The sequence below is a fragment of the Phragmites australis genome, chromosome 5 (assembly GCF_958298935.1).
Source record: "Phragmites australis chromosome 5, lpPhrAust1.1, whole genome shotgun sequence".
NCBI classification, from domain to species: Eukaryota; Viridiplantae; Streptophyta; class Magnoliopsida; order Poales; family Poaceae; genus Phragmites; species Phragmites australis.
In genome coordinates, this window is record NC_084925.1 from 3,870,643 (window position 1) to 3,887,129 (window position 16,487).

Sequence of the window (16,487 nt, forward strand, 5' to 3'; positions counted from 1 at the left end):
GAAAATTACAAAAAATAATACTAAAAAATCTTATATTTGTAGAAATAGGTACATATCTATATACGGAGTACCGACTAGAGAACTGTTAGCACTCCTCGTGAGAACATATGAAAAAAATTGTATCATCTATAGATACAATTTTATGTAAAGATCATCTTCATTCGAGAACATATGACAAAGTTTTGAATTTTCTTTTTAATATTATCTTCGCGACATATAACCTATTGGACTGCCAACAGGCTCTGGAGCCCACTACCACATAACATATCGGCACGTGAAATACCGATATATAACTATTTCTACAAATATCGAGTTTAGGTATTATCTTTACAATTTCCAACAAAATAAGATTATTTCAGAAAAAAGTTCTGGATCCGCAGCTGAATGCAGGAGGAGAAACACTCCCTTTTTTAAGAGAGATTGTCTATATAATAGCCAGCTATTTTTCTTTTGGATTGCAGTCAAATTTTTCAGCCAATAGCAAAGTGACACATAATCCAACACATTTTATTGGAACCACAAAAATCAACTGATTTATTTTTGCGTTTAAGTCACTTTTTGGGCCCCAAACAACAAGTCAAAAATTGACTGCAATATATTTGTATTGCAGTCATTTTTTTTAGACAACTGAATTTATTTGGTATTGCATTCAAAAATCATACATTCATTCTGGCCACAAACCCAAAAGTGAAATAAACTACCAGGTGTGTAAACTATCAGCAAAAATTCAAAAACAAACAAAGAATCTATTCTAAAATTAACTATAATTTTAGTATAAATGAATATAATTTACGAAACTGAGATTACTTGAAAAATTTATACGACCAAAACCTCTTCACCTCCTTAATGACTCTTTAACTTGCCAATTCAATGGCGGGTGCGCGTTCGGGTTCATAACAAACTAGACATGAAACTTGAGCAGTTAATCAATTTAGTAAATTGCCTTACCGAATGTGTACTTTTTTTTTTGAACAGCGCTTCCCAAACTGCACGAACTTCTTGGAGACCAGGGGGTGCGGGACAGGGGCTTGAGTCCCCGCCGGTTCGACTCCTCTCTAGGAGTCTTATCACCGGGCTCCATACCTGTCCGCACCTCATCAATTTCCTTCAAAAGAGATCTGCCTTTATCCTAAACTACTTATACTAAACAATGTTTTGACCTAGAAAGAAGAAGATTAACTTATGTCTTAATAATTTGTGGACCATCCCCAACCTAACCCAACATTTTATAATAAGTTTTTTCAAAGTCTATTTGTTGATGATTTATGAACCACCGATCTAACGAACTGGTTAAAGAAATAGAGAATACTTAATTGGTGCCTAATGAATAGTGATCATACGGGTTTGAATTTCTTATTCATTGTGTGAATAGGAACTACAACAAACAAACAAGAATAAAAATAGAAAAAACAATCTGAAATATAAAAAATCAAATACAACAAAAATACTAACCAGAGATTGAGGCGGAAACAGAATTAGGGTTTCATTTTGTTTGCAAAATTATTGAAGTGTCAATTTTAAAGGTTAACAAACAAACGGTATCAAAAACAAAAGCCCCAACAAACAGCGTGAAATCACCACCCCATCTCTCTCCCGTTCATAGCGCGTGAAATCACCACCCCAGCGTGACAATTTTTTGAATTTTTTTAATTTAAATTCGAAAACCGATCGAATTCAGAATTTGATGGGGACTGAATTAACTGGTTTTTGCGATATTCAACCGATTTTCAACGAATTTTTGGAACCTTGTTATCGCACTCTCATATCCACAAATAGAAGTAGCGACTCGACTCGTCTCTCGCAACCGGGCCGTAAACAAAAACATGAAAGCCCACACATGGAATAGAAAAGAAAAAAAAAATCAGCTCACAACGCATAGCGAGCGCGCACAGAGGACGTCTGCGGCACGAATCGTCAAACGGCATCGGACAGACGGAAAATCAACTGCAAACACAAAAATAAATAGATAACAACTGTTTAGCATTCACGTTTTTAAGATGAGAAGAAGAGGCTACTAGCAAGCCCAACGCGGTGACTGGGTGGGCTGCATCTTAGAGGCCCCAACTAACGCGAGGAGGCCTTGGGAGCTGGGACTAAACGCCGACGTAGATCGGCTCGAACGTTTTCGTTAGTTCGATCGCTGGGCGGCCCCGTCGCGCGGCCGCAGGTTCGTTGCGCTCGGCCGTGGGCTTCGCGAGGAGTCCGGCGGCGGTGCGGGCTTGCAGCGTCCGGGACGGAGCTTCTTCTATTTTTATTTTTCTAAATCGGAAAATTACAAAAGTAAGCCTTCTTTTTGAAAAATCGCACTTCTATACGCTCTTCTTTCGGGACAAGTTTTTAAAAAATAAACATATCATCCTTTCCACGAGCGACAGGTTAAAAAATTATATAACTTTTTAATACTATTAAAATTCAAAATACTATTGATATAGTCATAAAAATTCTAAAAAAACATATAGTGTAGATGATACTATAATTTAGCTTAAAAAAATGAACCTAGATCTCATAAAAAATTAACTCAAACAAATTACTTGTACTATTAAATTTGTATTTATTGTTTTTTATTATATAAATCATATTTTTATTTAGATTTTTTTAGAGCTAAATCATAGTATCCTCTACTTACTAATTATTTTTTAAAAATTCCATGACTATTGCGATAGTATTTTCAATTTTAAAAGTAATAGAACGTAATATTTTTATTTTTAAGCCTATCACCTATTGAAAGGGTGAGGTGTCTTTATCATCCTTTCCACGGATTAAAATAGATACCTATATTTTCTATTTCTTCTTTAAGAAATATAAAAATAAAAGAAATTCGCCAGCCGTTCCACGCCGGCACCGCATCTGATCGAGACTTCTGAGGGCGGTGGCGGTAGAAGAAAATTTTATGGGACCAGGTCTTTCGTAGAGACCCGTGTATCTATTTGACACGTGTCCTTGTGTGCACAGTCATGCACGCACGTGAGCCGTTCGATCACACGTGTATGGCACGGATGAGGGTCTCACGGAAGTCTTATGTGAACAGGTCTCATAGAATTTTTCTCCGGTGGCGGTGGTCCAAGCCGATGGTGCCCGTTGTGCCGTGCAGAGCCGGCAGCACCTCCAATCTGCTGGGACCGGGAGCGTGGGACTCGCGCCAGGCGACGAGACCATCGGGCCGACATCACAGTACCGCAACGCACACCAGCACGTGCTCCTGAATCCAAATGGGAAAAATAAAAAACCCTTAAAAGTCACTTAATTTTAACTTTTCCCTAGAATTTGTTTTGCTATAAAACCCCCCAAAGCTTGACTTTGTTATAAAAAACCTCCAAAAAATAAAAAATAAAAAATTACAATTTTTTTTATAAAAAACTAGAGACAATTCTAAGAACTTCTGTGAATTTTGTTTTCAAAAATAATATCCTTTGCATCATATTTCATGGAGAGAAAGTTTGAAAAAAAAGAAAAATGTATAGCTCATTTATTAACTCATGTTATTTTAATTTTGTCATGTCTATCATTATTTTTCCTACATAAATAATTATTTAAGTAAACTAATTTAAAAGTGGTTTCATTAATTTTGGTGTTATGTATTAGCTATGAATTAATCTATCTGCAACATATTTACTCAATCTTGCACGTTACAATAACTATTTTAAGATTTTTTGTATTTTTAGAAGATAGAGGATCATGTAAGAAGATTAAAAAAATTGGTTTCATGATTTTTGGATTAGTAAATAATTAACTATGCATTTAACTCGAATTAATAAATGAGCGGCATGTTTTTCCTTTTTTTTCAAAATTCCTCTCCATGAAATATGGTGCAAAGGATATTATTTTTGAAAAAACAAAATTCACAAAAGGTCTTAAAATTGTCTCTAGTTTTTTTAGAATTTTTTTGTGATTTTTTTATTTTTGAATTTTTGTGGATGTTTTTGCAACAAAACCAAATCTTTGGGTTTTTTTGCAACAAAACAACTTTTAGGAGGAAAGTCAAAATCCAAGTGACTTTTAGGTGTGGGGGGGGGGGGAGGATTTGCATTTTTCCCAATTGAAATCGATCCGCCATGATTCCCATCGCCATTTCGCCACATGAATCCGGGCGCGTGATCTGCAGCACATCCGCGGCTGATGGTACATGCAGCATGCCCAATTATCATATAAGCGAACCGAGAATACTCATATTCGTCGAAAAAAATATTTGATTAATTGAATTTGTCTGTATAGTTTAGGCTATATTTCTGTTTGTGGATTGAATCTAAGGTTGAATGTAAAAGTTAAAATTGTAATTGGTTACTCGTATAAAGATGATTTTGTGATAGTATTAAGTGGGCACGAGTCTGCATCTGTCGGATAAAGCTACAGAGTAAAACTTGAATCAAGCTTCATTCATGAGTCAGAAATTGATCGTATATTTATATCTGTCAAATCAAATTAGAACCGTGAACCTATGTAACTAAACACATTCCTTTATAATATTATACATACTTAAGCAATCAAACACACCCTCTCCGAAAAAGACGGGAAAAGAATGCTCAAGCTAGTAATCGTGAAAAAACGACAACAGTGTTCATCCGCGCAGACCCGGCCTTGCTAATTAGTATTTATGGGCTTATTTGGATTGAAGTCTGGAGCTACCCTGAAATTTTTTTTTGGTGTTGACTGAGTTCATAGGTGTTCATTTGGATAGATGCTAATAATTGGCTCACCCGTTGGCTCTCTCAATTCATTTCTACATCAACGCACGAGTGAAAACGCTGGTGGCCAAATAGTTCGCTAACTTTTTGCGCGCCGGTGGTTTGGTGGGGCTAGCACGGCACCATCCAAACACATCGTACACGCCCTGGGATCCTGTACGCATATAAGATCATCTCTAATCATATTTTTTTATTTACTTTTTCATTTTTATTTTTTTTATTTTCTCTCATCTTCAACAATTTCGCTTTGTGATTTTAAAGGAGAGAGAATCTGATCGAGAAGTGAATGACTTTGAGAATCTCAAAATAAAGGAAACTATGAAGCGAAACTATTGAAACGCTGAAGAGAACAAGAATCCCTTTATAACAGAAATCTCGTCCGCGAAAAAAAACTGTTGGAAGTGGCCTAAGACTCATCAGCAGCATTGAGTAGCATTCATAGGGAGGTTATTGAGGTGGCTTGGTTACATGCCTAGTTGCGCGTGACGGCAAGCGTAGCTGTCCGGCGCAGATAGCACGCACGTAAGTGGCGCGTGCCTAGGTGCTGCGACGTCCGTCGAAGCCACGGCGAGGCTGGGAGGTCGTGTCCGGCATCCGGCGGAGCCGGCCGGGGCGCCGACGAGGGAGACGAAGGTCGCGGGGACGCGCGTCGTCGCGTGGTGGCGCGCGAAGGGTGGTCGCGCCGGTGCGGCGCGCAACGGCGGTACTGGTAAGCAGCTACCTTAGCGAAGCTTCCTGGTTTCTTTCTAGTGCAGATTCCTCGACTGCGTGCTCTCTCTCTTTAGGCTGAACGACGTCGCAACAGGAACAGGGACAGGCAAAGATCGATTCCCTAGGCTTTGCGTAGTTTCTACATGTTTGGTTCCACGAGGATTAATTTGAAGAAAAGATTAGTTTCGTAGGAGAATTTTGATGTGGTGCCGCAGGAATTTCCAAAGCTCGAGTTGCTCAGCATTTTGCTCTTTACCAGAATCAGAACGGAGGACGAACAGCATCAAAGAAACGGTCCGTTCACAGGAAGAAATGGGCGGACATTACTACAGCATCTGTACGACCAATGTCCCTTAGCTTTCAACGACCTGTTTGGACATACATGGGCAGCTTTTGCCTTGGTGTCTTGGTTTCGTCACCTGATATTTTTTTTCCTTGTTAGCCACTTTCTGCTGTCTGTAATTCCTCTTATCTTTATCCAAAAATGTCATGGGAAACTACTCCCACCCTTCAGAATACTTGTCACCGTTATTAACAACTTTTTGAGAAACATCTCTACAATGGTGCATGCACACACTCACTCATACCACCACATGCACTGCTGAAGAATACAAAGCTTAAAAATTGACGAAATAACTATAGATATCTCGCTATCGATGTATACATTATTTTTCATAAAAAATTACATTTTATCTATCACTGAAAAAATTCCGGCTTAATGAGATACATGAGGAGCATACTTAAAGTTTGATATTGATAGGTAAAGATACAATTACATTCACTAACCATCGAGTTAAGGCTTGGTTCTTCCCGTTATTTACAACTTAACATGGTTAACTTAGGGATTATTTTTTTCTTTCAAAATGTCTGTTTCACTGTGTGCAGAGAGCACAGGAATCGTGTATCTCCACAGGGACGTCCAGACCTGCGGGTACCATGACGTCCAGGTGATGTGGGAAATGCTTGGCCTGGCGAACGGGGTATCCAGCGCGCCGGAGCGCCGGAAGCGGCCGCCATTCTGGACGCCGTCGTTTTGGTACGCCCGGTCGTCGCATCGCATGGCGGCGGAACGGTGAGCTACGTGCTCGACATCGTGAGACTGGAATAGATGACTATGATCATGGCAGTGTGGCATCTCTCGCTATTGCTTCTCCAAACAAGGTCCGCTACTACTGCTACTATAGTGAGATGTACAGGCCAAGCTGATCACTTTCAGGCTATAATTAGGTTTTGTTTGGCGCAACTTGTACATCCACACAATTCGCTTATTGAGAATCCGGTGAAAAACAGACTCTATTTCTTCAGATTGTATAGTTCATTTTCATAATCTGCTACAGAATCCTACTGTTTGACATAGCTTCTATAAAATTATCTAGAATCCACAAATAGAAAATACCAAACAAAGCCTTAGACGAGGATGAGAGCCCAGTTTTACTAAACAATGGTGTGTATATGTGCAGCCACATTGCACATTTTAGAAAAAAAAATACATTAAAAAACCAGCTTTAATATCTCAATTTACTTTGGCTCCAATATCGTTTTGCTTTGTTCTGTGATATGACTACTCGCATCCTGACATATCTATCAGCAATGTAGCATTTCAGAATTGGACCTGACTGCTGGGCTTGATGTGAGGCAAAACCACTGTGCTAAACAGAATCCCTCTCGGCAGCAGTAATGCAAAGTCTGAATACAGCAGCTCTATGACCCATTTTCCCCAGATAACACTGAAAGGAATGTGTGACGCATACAATATACAATACAATTCAATTAATATCATACAATTTTTTGTTTGCCACGCAGCACCAACTCGGGCTCCTTTTTATAATACAATACAATCATATGGTATAGGATATTTGTTACGAATGATACCTCTGCTACCAAGTAAGGGTGAAAATTGTCCATCTTTTCTAATATTAACCGGGTGGTATTTTCAATTCCAATGTTGCTCCAGAAAAACCACACGCTACATTGGAATTGGAAAAGAAAGCAAAAAAGCTTGAAAGTCCACAGACAAAATCCAAATTATCAAATTATATGGCGCCACGAGTCTTCCTGCAGCAGAAGAAGTGCAACTTTCAACAACTAAAAATACAGCAAGTTAGTAAAGATCTCGTCGTTTTAAACAAGAAATATTTTGAAGAAATCGAATGATGGCTAGACAGCTAATGAAGGTTTTTTTTCTTCTCGAACACGCAGGAGAGCTGCGTATCTTTGTATTAAATAGAGAAAAGAACGGACCCAGTACAATGGTTTTTCCAAAAGGATGAAACAAACACACACACCCCTCAGGCTTGCCATACCATGCGCGCCACTTACAAGGATAAAGAACGACCACGACTTAGCTACTGAAGGTTTACATGAAGCATTCTATAATAATCAGTTAAATGCATACTAGTGATATTACCCTGTAAGGATCAAAATGTTTTGAATTAGTAATAACATCTAAGGATCAAAATGTTATACATATGAGATCCTTATAAGTTATAATAGCCTTTTGTATTGCTATCCTGAAAACATATCTCTCCATTCTCTATCTCCTTTCAAGATACACCTCTCTCATCTATAATCGCACACAGAGCCCATACCGCAAAACCTGTTCCTGAGATCATGCCCATCTTTTACTAGCAAATCCCAAATGTCACTCTTGAACTATTTTAACAGCGACAGCGACAAACTATTCATAATTAAACATAGGCTTTACAAGTAAACACAGGTGGGTAATAATTTTTTAGACCAGACTGTGGTACAAAAGAGGCACAATTTATTTGCTAACCCAACGTAAGAACTCAAACAAGTCCAGAATACTCACATAGGAGGCAATAATAGAGAAACTTAGATTGTTTGCATCCGACAAATTAATTCAGGATCCAATTGTCCACTGCTGTAACTGGATGGCACGGCAGAAATTTCCTGCCTTCCTTGCCACTCTTCACCAGGCCTTAAAGTAACTGGCTTCTCAATAGCTGCAGCCCCTACACATAGCATGTTTTTGTACTCCTCATCTCCGAAATCCTTCATTGCTTTGGCCTTCTTGTCCCAAGGGTTCCAAACAACTGCAAAATAAGAAGTGGTAAGGATATACCATGGAAATAAAAAAAGGGACCAAAAGCAACTGCTGGACCTACTTTAGAAGCCAGTATTTCACACAACGACATTATAATCTGAGAAAAAAGGGGCCTAACTCACCGACATCAGGAAGTCCGTCTTTCCTCAAAACAAATGTTCTTTTCTTCTCGTGGTCAATGATCACAATCTTCGGTGGAGCACTCAAATATACCTTGTCCACCTTACTCAACATGAACGTAATTAGTGTCTCATTGGCACTGAAATGGCTTCGAACTATGAAGTTTAGTAGAACACAAGCTTACTTCAGACTCGAATACAACTGCATCTCCTTGTTCAGTACAACGAGTCTTAGATTGCAGGTTGTCAAAATAGTCCAAGGTCTCCAAACCTTCAACCCGCACTTCACTGGAATGAGAAAATATGTTTCATGGATTGGAAATAGAAAGCAGCTAAGTTGTCTATCACAATCTATCTGGTGATCTGTACATTAAATTTGGAGTACTGAAGTGTCCTAGTGATAGAGCACAAGGTTGTAGATGCTGTGGTTTCAAATATAAGCACGTCCTCGTACGTAGTCTCATTTTTTTCTTGAAGACTTGGATTTCCTCAAAGAATTGAAAAAAAAGGAGACTTGGAGTACTGAATCCGAAGTTGACTAGTTCAACATGGCTCAGCATTAAAGCAAATTTCCTATAAGAAATACTGAAAATAACTTGATGCAAACAAATACCATTATGAACTGTACCTGATATCAGATACTGAAAAGTATGTATGATATGCAAATGTAAATTGGAACGGCTTGCCATCTGAGTTGGTATTTTTTATTCGAGATGTGAGAATAAGATCTCCCCTTGGACTAAGAGCAACTCTCAGACGAAATTCATAACTGCAAGGCATGGACAATGAACACAATTAATTCAGTATGGAGGCCAGACGAATATAGAGATAATTTTTATCTGACATAATAATTAGATAAGTTTAATGATTTAGTAGATGGTAACCTATGTGGCCAGACTTTACAATCCTCTTGAGACGGCTTGAGTATCAAGTTGATATGACAGTTAGAAGTAGCAACTGGAAAAGGAGGAGGACTTTCATCAACGCTCCAAAATCGGTTCCTTGCAAATCCATGCTGTTCAAGAACTCCATGGTTACCTAACTGCATGATGACATTGTTCATCTGGGTGTCACAGGACAAACAGCTTCCATGGGAAACATAACTCAACTATAACAGCTTGATGACCATACTTGAGGGAAGCAAACTTGGATGCCACCACGAATTGCTTTTGGCGGTTTAAAATAAGCCTGGCAAGAAATTTTCAAATGCAGAATTACTAGGCTTAACAATAAATGAATATAGTCAAACTCAAACTATGTCTATCAGTTTATATTGTAAAAAGTTGCAACACTTTGAATAAACGGAAAGCACAGCTAACAGTCTAACACTAAAAACTCCCTGCCAGCAGTGGATATTCAGGTGCTAATATTGCAATAACATAATTCCAGAGACTAATAATCCAAAAAAAACTAACCTAATCCTAACATTGTTGCAGAGCGAACAATGATAAAAAATAAAGAATAATCATCATCTAATAAATAAGAAATAAAACACACTCTGAAGAGCTGTTCACACACTGATGTTCTTTCTGAAACTAAAGGATCTGAATACCTTGTTACTGACGAAAAGCAGTTGTTGACCAGAGTTATTTTTCCAAAACGTCACTTGGCCTCCGTATAAATATACCTGATAATAGTTAAGTATAGAAACTGAGAGGACCCCTGATACTTCTTGTGTGATGATAACACATAGAAAAAAATAACTTTGAACGTAAAAAACATGACCAACCCATGACTATCAATGTCTATATATTCTTGTGCAAATGGTTAGAAAATAAGTAACCAATGGCCATGGATTTATGGTACAGAACTCACTGCTAGCAGTGTATTGTTCTTTTTCTTTCTGGACTGGTTTCTGAAAAGCTGTCCATAATCAAGATAGATTTGTACCTCAGGCCTCAGCTAGATTATAATTGTTGGAAAGCTTACGGATAAGCTGATACTTGGATTTGTAGTACTTACATATAATTGTTGGAAACCTTACACACAGAACATAGTCTGGTGCAAAGAAGCAAATTAAGGTACTGAAACAATTTAACAAATCATGTTTTATACTAGCCATTGGATCTTCTCTTATAGATTCCTCCTAGAATCCACCTCAGCAGATCATGTGCCCCCGGGTCCAACAGAGGACAAAGAATTATATAATATAATTTCCATAGTAATATTCACCATCAATACTGCCTGAATGATCATGGCATGCATTTCCAAATATAAAAGAAAAGACGCTGACGATTTTGATATGGGAAATATCCACATCAATGTGACATGCCATGAATGTCCCATCCAGGTCTGATAGGAGATAAACCTCATAAATCATTATTAGCCTAGCTGTCTCCAGAACCTTGATATAAAACAGAGGCGAATAGGCCAAAACATGGCATGCCCATTCTTTCAAGAATATGCCAGGCCTGGCCCTTCTGCATATTCAAAAACTAAAATTCTGAATATTTAATAGAATAAAAAATAAGTATTTTATACATTATTCAACCATGACCAAGCAACCCCAACTGAAAAAAAAGGAAATTAAAAAAACAGACATGCTATCGTAAAAAATACATATTAACAAGTCCGGGCGGAACCACAGCTTAGGAAAGCAACACGGAATCCTACCCAAAACCAATTCCAACCATCTATCCACATTGCTGAACAATCAAATCGACCGGCAATACAAAATAGCATTATGGAGCGTGAAACGATCCATCAACTAGCGAAGGGTCAAAGACTCGATCGGCACTTGACCAACCAACCTTTCACTACATGGTCACCACGCCGTGACAACTGGCAACACTATTCGGTGACCACCTTATTCCCATTCCTCTCATAACTCTCAATTAACCATAATCACAAGTTAATCGCACAATTACCCTACCGGGAAGATGCAATTGTTAGGTTTGTAGGCGATCCGGTAAATCATAGCACTCCCCTCCGAACGAGATCAATTTGCGGGGGATCGGCGAGGGCGTCAAGCAGATCGAGCAAAACCTTCCATTATCGCGAAGAACCAACTCAACTAGACGCATGTGCACATAGCAATCCAGTAGTGGAGGTGGTTGGTTAGGGAAGGGCGACCTGACCTCGACGGAGCTGCCTCGGGCCTCGCGGAGGACGAACTTCTCGAGGCCGGTGGCGCGGTCCCTCACGCGCTCCACGGAGGCCGTCCCGGCCATTCCGGTAGCCAACGGCGAGGGAGGGCTGGATCGCACTTCCGTCGCCGCCTCGCCAGACGACTCGCCGTAAATGAAGAGGAAGTCGAACCCGGAGAAGAAGTGGCGGAGGGAACTGTGAATTTTTGTGTTCGGGTGAGCGCTGATTTATAGGCCGCGGCAAAATGCCCGCCTGCAAGCGTGAGCAGGCAGAAAACAGATAGAACGTATTTTGACTCGCGAAAGCGTATTCCACGAGTACGCTTCTGCAGTGACTGTTCGAATGTGACAACCTTTCTTTTTTTTCGCTACCAAATCCATCGCATTTTTAAGCAACTTTTATAAGGGAAATGTTCTGAAGTTTATTTAATACCCTGGGAAATATAGTGAGAATAGTGTAAAAAAATATGATTAAAAGGGTGTTGATCGTGCGTTATTCTAAATGAGCAAAAAATGTTTTTTTTATCTATAGCTCAGATGAACGATCAGAGACCGTAGATGCATAGATCTTATCAAAACAAATACATTCTATTATTCAAACGGCCCGTTTCAACACCCGATGAACCCGTAGTAAATGCAACAAATTTAGATCATTGGATAAAAGAAAATTTCCAACTAACTAACCAACAGACTCGGTCTGTTGGTCGATCGCCACATAGAAGGGTCTTGAGCCCTCGATTGATCGATGCCCAAGACACCAAATCCCTAACCCTAATCCTAGCCGTTGCGCCGCCGCCATCCTCTGCCCTCCGCGCTGACCGACGTCACCGACGAGTGCCGTCATTCCCACTGCGGCTCGGCTCCACCCGCGCCGCCTCTTGTCACACCTACCGACCACCGCAATTTAGCCAATAGTCGGCCGCCGCCCCTCGCCGCCACCGCCACCAACCACCGCTGCCCTGCCTGTGCCGCATCGTGCACACCGTTGCCCTTCGGGCGCCCCGCCGTTTGGCCGCGTCGCCAATTGCTGCTTGAAGATTTATCTAGCCCTTAAGTGTGGTTTTGGTAAATAATGGCAGTACCTGAAGACTGACCTTGCAGGCTACGCTTGCATTCTTCTGCTAGATTCTGCCTCTTCTTTTCCATAATGAAAGCTCTGTCTACCAGCATCTAAAAACTGACGTACTCATTGGCTGATAGGGCATACTGTAGTCCTGTGTTGAGCCCTTCTAGGAAACAGTCCTGCTTCTTCTCATCGGTATCAACATCATTGGGGGCGTATCAAGAGAGCTGTGTGAACTTGGTAAGATGCTCTCTGACTGACATGGGTCCTTACTTCAGACTGAGGAACTCTTTCCTCTTCAATTTCACTTTTCCTGCAGGAACGTGTTGTGCATGGAAGCTTTTTCGGAACTCTGTCCATGTGATCTCCTGGGGATCCTCATAAGCGGCAGTGTATGCTGTCCACCATTCTTGTGATGGCCCAATAAAGCTGATGGGAAGCATAAAGAAATCTTTCTCTTCCGGTACACTAGGCTATCTGCAGCTTGCTGTTAATAGTCTTTAGCCAGTCATTTGCCTTCATGGGTTCAATTGCCTATGAGAAGGTGGGTGGCTGAGTACTCAGGAAAGTTTTGAGCTTAGACTGCTGCTGTTGTGGTGGTGCTTGCTGGATTCGAGGTTGCTGATTATTGGCTATAGCCTGCACCAGACCTTGGAGTATCGTCATCACTTGGTTGGCATCCATCAAAAGGGGGTGGGGGTGGGAGATTTTGCTGGTTGGCATTGATGGTGTTGTTGTAAAGGGGGTGAGGGTGGGAGATTTTGCTGGTTGGCATTGGTGGTGGTGTTGTTGATGTTGTTATTGTTGTTGGTGGTGGTGTTATTGCCACGCCAGGTGTTCACCATATGTTGGTAGCCAAGATATGAGCGGGGAACATAAGAGAAAAGTAAATGCGGAAAAACAAGACAAGAACAGATATAGCACGAAAGAAAGGGCTCCCAACTATATTATATTATTAACTGATGCAATGTAGAGAAGGAGCTCGCATATTACACCAACACTCATATAAAGATCCAACTCATAACAAAGTTCACACCATAGACTAGATCAGAGGACACAGGACAACTGAAACAAACAGGTCTAAGCGATTTATTCTGCTAAGGTCATCCTCCTATCTCAATACTACTCCTCGTCTGCTGGACCTGCTGCATCTGCTAGACGAAGCCTCTTGCGCGAAGGGGAATGGGGTGGTGCAACTACGGGTCTCTCGGGAGCGTTCTCCAGAACCTGGTTGGGATCCTCCAGTAGTGTATGAAGTTCGTAGATGCTCTGCTCCTGCTCTGCGTGATGCTGGTGCAAATCCTCAAGCTCGTCAAGGGCACTGTCAAGCTCTGCATACAGGGCAGCAGTGAGGCGGACCTACTCTCTCAGACAACCATCTAGTTTATTGTTGACAGGCGCGAAGATGACCTCTAGACTGGCAGTCGGGCGCTGTGAAAACTTGCTGAACTGAGTAAGGTGAAGGACCTGTCTATTCTCCCTGCAGAGAACAGCTAGAGACTGACGAGTGGCGTCCTCGATCCTAGTCTCAAAGGTAGCTCTAGGGGTGATGGCGGAGTGAACATGACGAACTCGATGAAGACCGTCGTCAGTAGCCTTATCGAACATAGTGACCTCAACTGTCTAGGAGTAGCCACGATCTGCAAGGGCAACCATGACCCCATTGTAGTCTGGGGCCTTGTGGAAGCCCATACCCTAAAGCATGTACCACAACGTGTGGGGAAAGTAGCCGGCGTGTTGTCCATTGGAGTGGAACTTGGTAGGGGTCTAGAGCGCCCCAGACAACACCCGTGGGAACCTCCTAAGCAGGGACTAGAACACGCTTGAACATGGTGATCTTCGCGTGGGCCATCTAAAATTTTAAAGAAGAAAGAAAATTAGTAACAATTTTATAAAGAGCAATAGACAGAGTAAGTCAAAACTAAAATGAAAACAATTTTGTAAAAGTAGTTTGTACAAACATAAGTCCTTAACACGTCCTTTTCTATCTAGGATGCGTCCTACGGTCAACATGGCTATGATACTGAGTTTTAAAGGAACAAAACCAGATACAACACATGTATACCAGGATTAAGTTTCATACATATGTTACATCATCAGTATATCATCACAGTACCATTATTACAATAACATCATAACTAATTACAAAAGGACCCGAGGGTCTAGCAGAAAAACACAGTGAAAAAGATAAACTCTAGCACTATAGGGTCTTCCATCTTCCATAGGCGTCAACCGGGGAACACTGGCCTAGAAAAGGAGCTCTGGGTCGAAGTTGTCTCTATCGAAGGGTGTAGCTTCATTGACGGCTTCTGAATAGGTGTAGAATGCAATAAAGAGGAAGCAACGTGTGTGAGTACACAATATACTCCGCAAGTGTAGGAGAGGATGATATGGGGCTTAAGTCAAGAAAAGGTTAGACACTAGTTTACTGCACTAAGCAACTTTAACATATAACTCCAACAACATGCATCCTATTTACTAAGTGTGAAGACACCACTTAAACAAGGAGAACAGCTCATCAGATTCCATCCAATTACGAAGACTCACCAGATAAATCCATCATCTAACTACCCGACTAACCATACCAAAACCCTGATCCCAACTAATGAAGAAGAAGTCCAAGCCGCTCTTGACCGTGAGCACGACTGATCGATCAGTTTGATACTCTGTAGAGTTCGCTCATCTTTCCCTATATGTCGTGATTTCATCACCCACATTACTAGGTGACATTCTACATGTTGCAGTGCTTGCCAACCACTTACACACTTTCTATTGTGTGTCGTCAGGAGATTGATGAGAGGGATTAGCGGGGAGGGTTAAAGGGTGATTAATGCCTTGGATCCAGTCGTTTCTAGGAGGAGAAAGTGTGAGAGGGGGAACGGATTTGGCTGCGGCCGGTGGCGGGGATCGAGCCGGGCGGGGGAAGAAGAAGGGGAGATGACGCTTGGCGGCTCGGTGCGACTGTGGTAGCTCGGCTCAGCGCAAGCCCACAAGGCAAAGGGGTGCAGCCGGCTCGGGAGCAGAAAGAGGCCGGCTCGGCGAATGGGCTCAGCCCGAGGAAAGAGAGGGAAAAAAGGAAAATGGAAAATGGGCTTCGATCCATTCTGGAAGAGGAAGGAGAGACCGACCCGAGGGAGAAAAAGAGAGAGGAAGAGAGGGTGTTTGGGCCAGATTTGAGAGAGAAAACGACCTGAGAGGATTTAAGAATTAGGGAATTGCTTTCCTTTTTTTTATTGTTAAACCATTTTGGCAAAGAGCTTTTAAACGAACGCCTAGTAGTGAACTTTTGCAAACATTTTTCACACAAAAAACCTATTGCAATTACTACAACATGAATGCATCAAACATAAATATAACCTATAGCAAATTAAATGTAGAAATTATTTTCCTTGTAAATTGAACAAAATCTAAAACTCCTATTTAATTCTAACAAAATTTTAAACTATTACGAAAATTGAGAATTTAGGGTGTTACACATAGAGTCCAAAATCATAGAAATCGAACATTGGGATAAAATTTATTGCCGTTTTGTGCTGATTTTGGAAGTTCCGATCAGTCGGAATATCCAATTTTCCAGAACTTGTTGTTCTCGGTTTGGAATTAGTTTTTAATCGAAAGTTCCAATATGTTGGTCGAAAGTTCCGATATGAGTCGGACTGTCCAATTTTCAGAAGTTCAAGGCTCTCGAATTTGGATAAATGTTTAATCGGAAGTTCCAATGTGTTGTTTTTAGCAGATCTGTGAGTGAGTTTCTCCCAG

At 40.9% G+C, this 16,487-nt stretch overlaps 1 protein-coding gene across 1 annotated transcript; it reads right to left on the bottom strand.

Annotated features, from left to right (window-relative positions):
- Positions 1 to 7,073: 7,073 nt before the first annotated feature.
- Positions 7,074 to 11,848, bottom strand: LOC133917383 (putative glucose-6-phosphate 1-epimerase). The gene is made up of 9 exons (XM_062361286.1): positions 11,657 to 11,848; positions 10,132 to 10,206; positions 9,711 to 9,767; positions 9,464 to 9,621; positions 9,208 to 9,348; positions 8,765 to 8,867; positions 8,583 to 8,682; positions 8,206 to 8,449; positions 7,074 to 7,448 (listed from the first exon to the last, which is right to left on the bottom strand). Exons 1-8 carry the CDS (start codon positions 11,747 to 11,749, stop codon positions 8,229 to 8,231), a joined length of 948 nt encoding a protein of 315 aa, XP_062217270.1. The 5' UTR covers positions 11,750 to 11,848; the 3' UTR covers positions 7,074 to 7,448; positions 8,206 to 8,228.
- Positions 11,849 to 16,487: the final 4,639 nt, after the last annotated feature.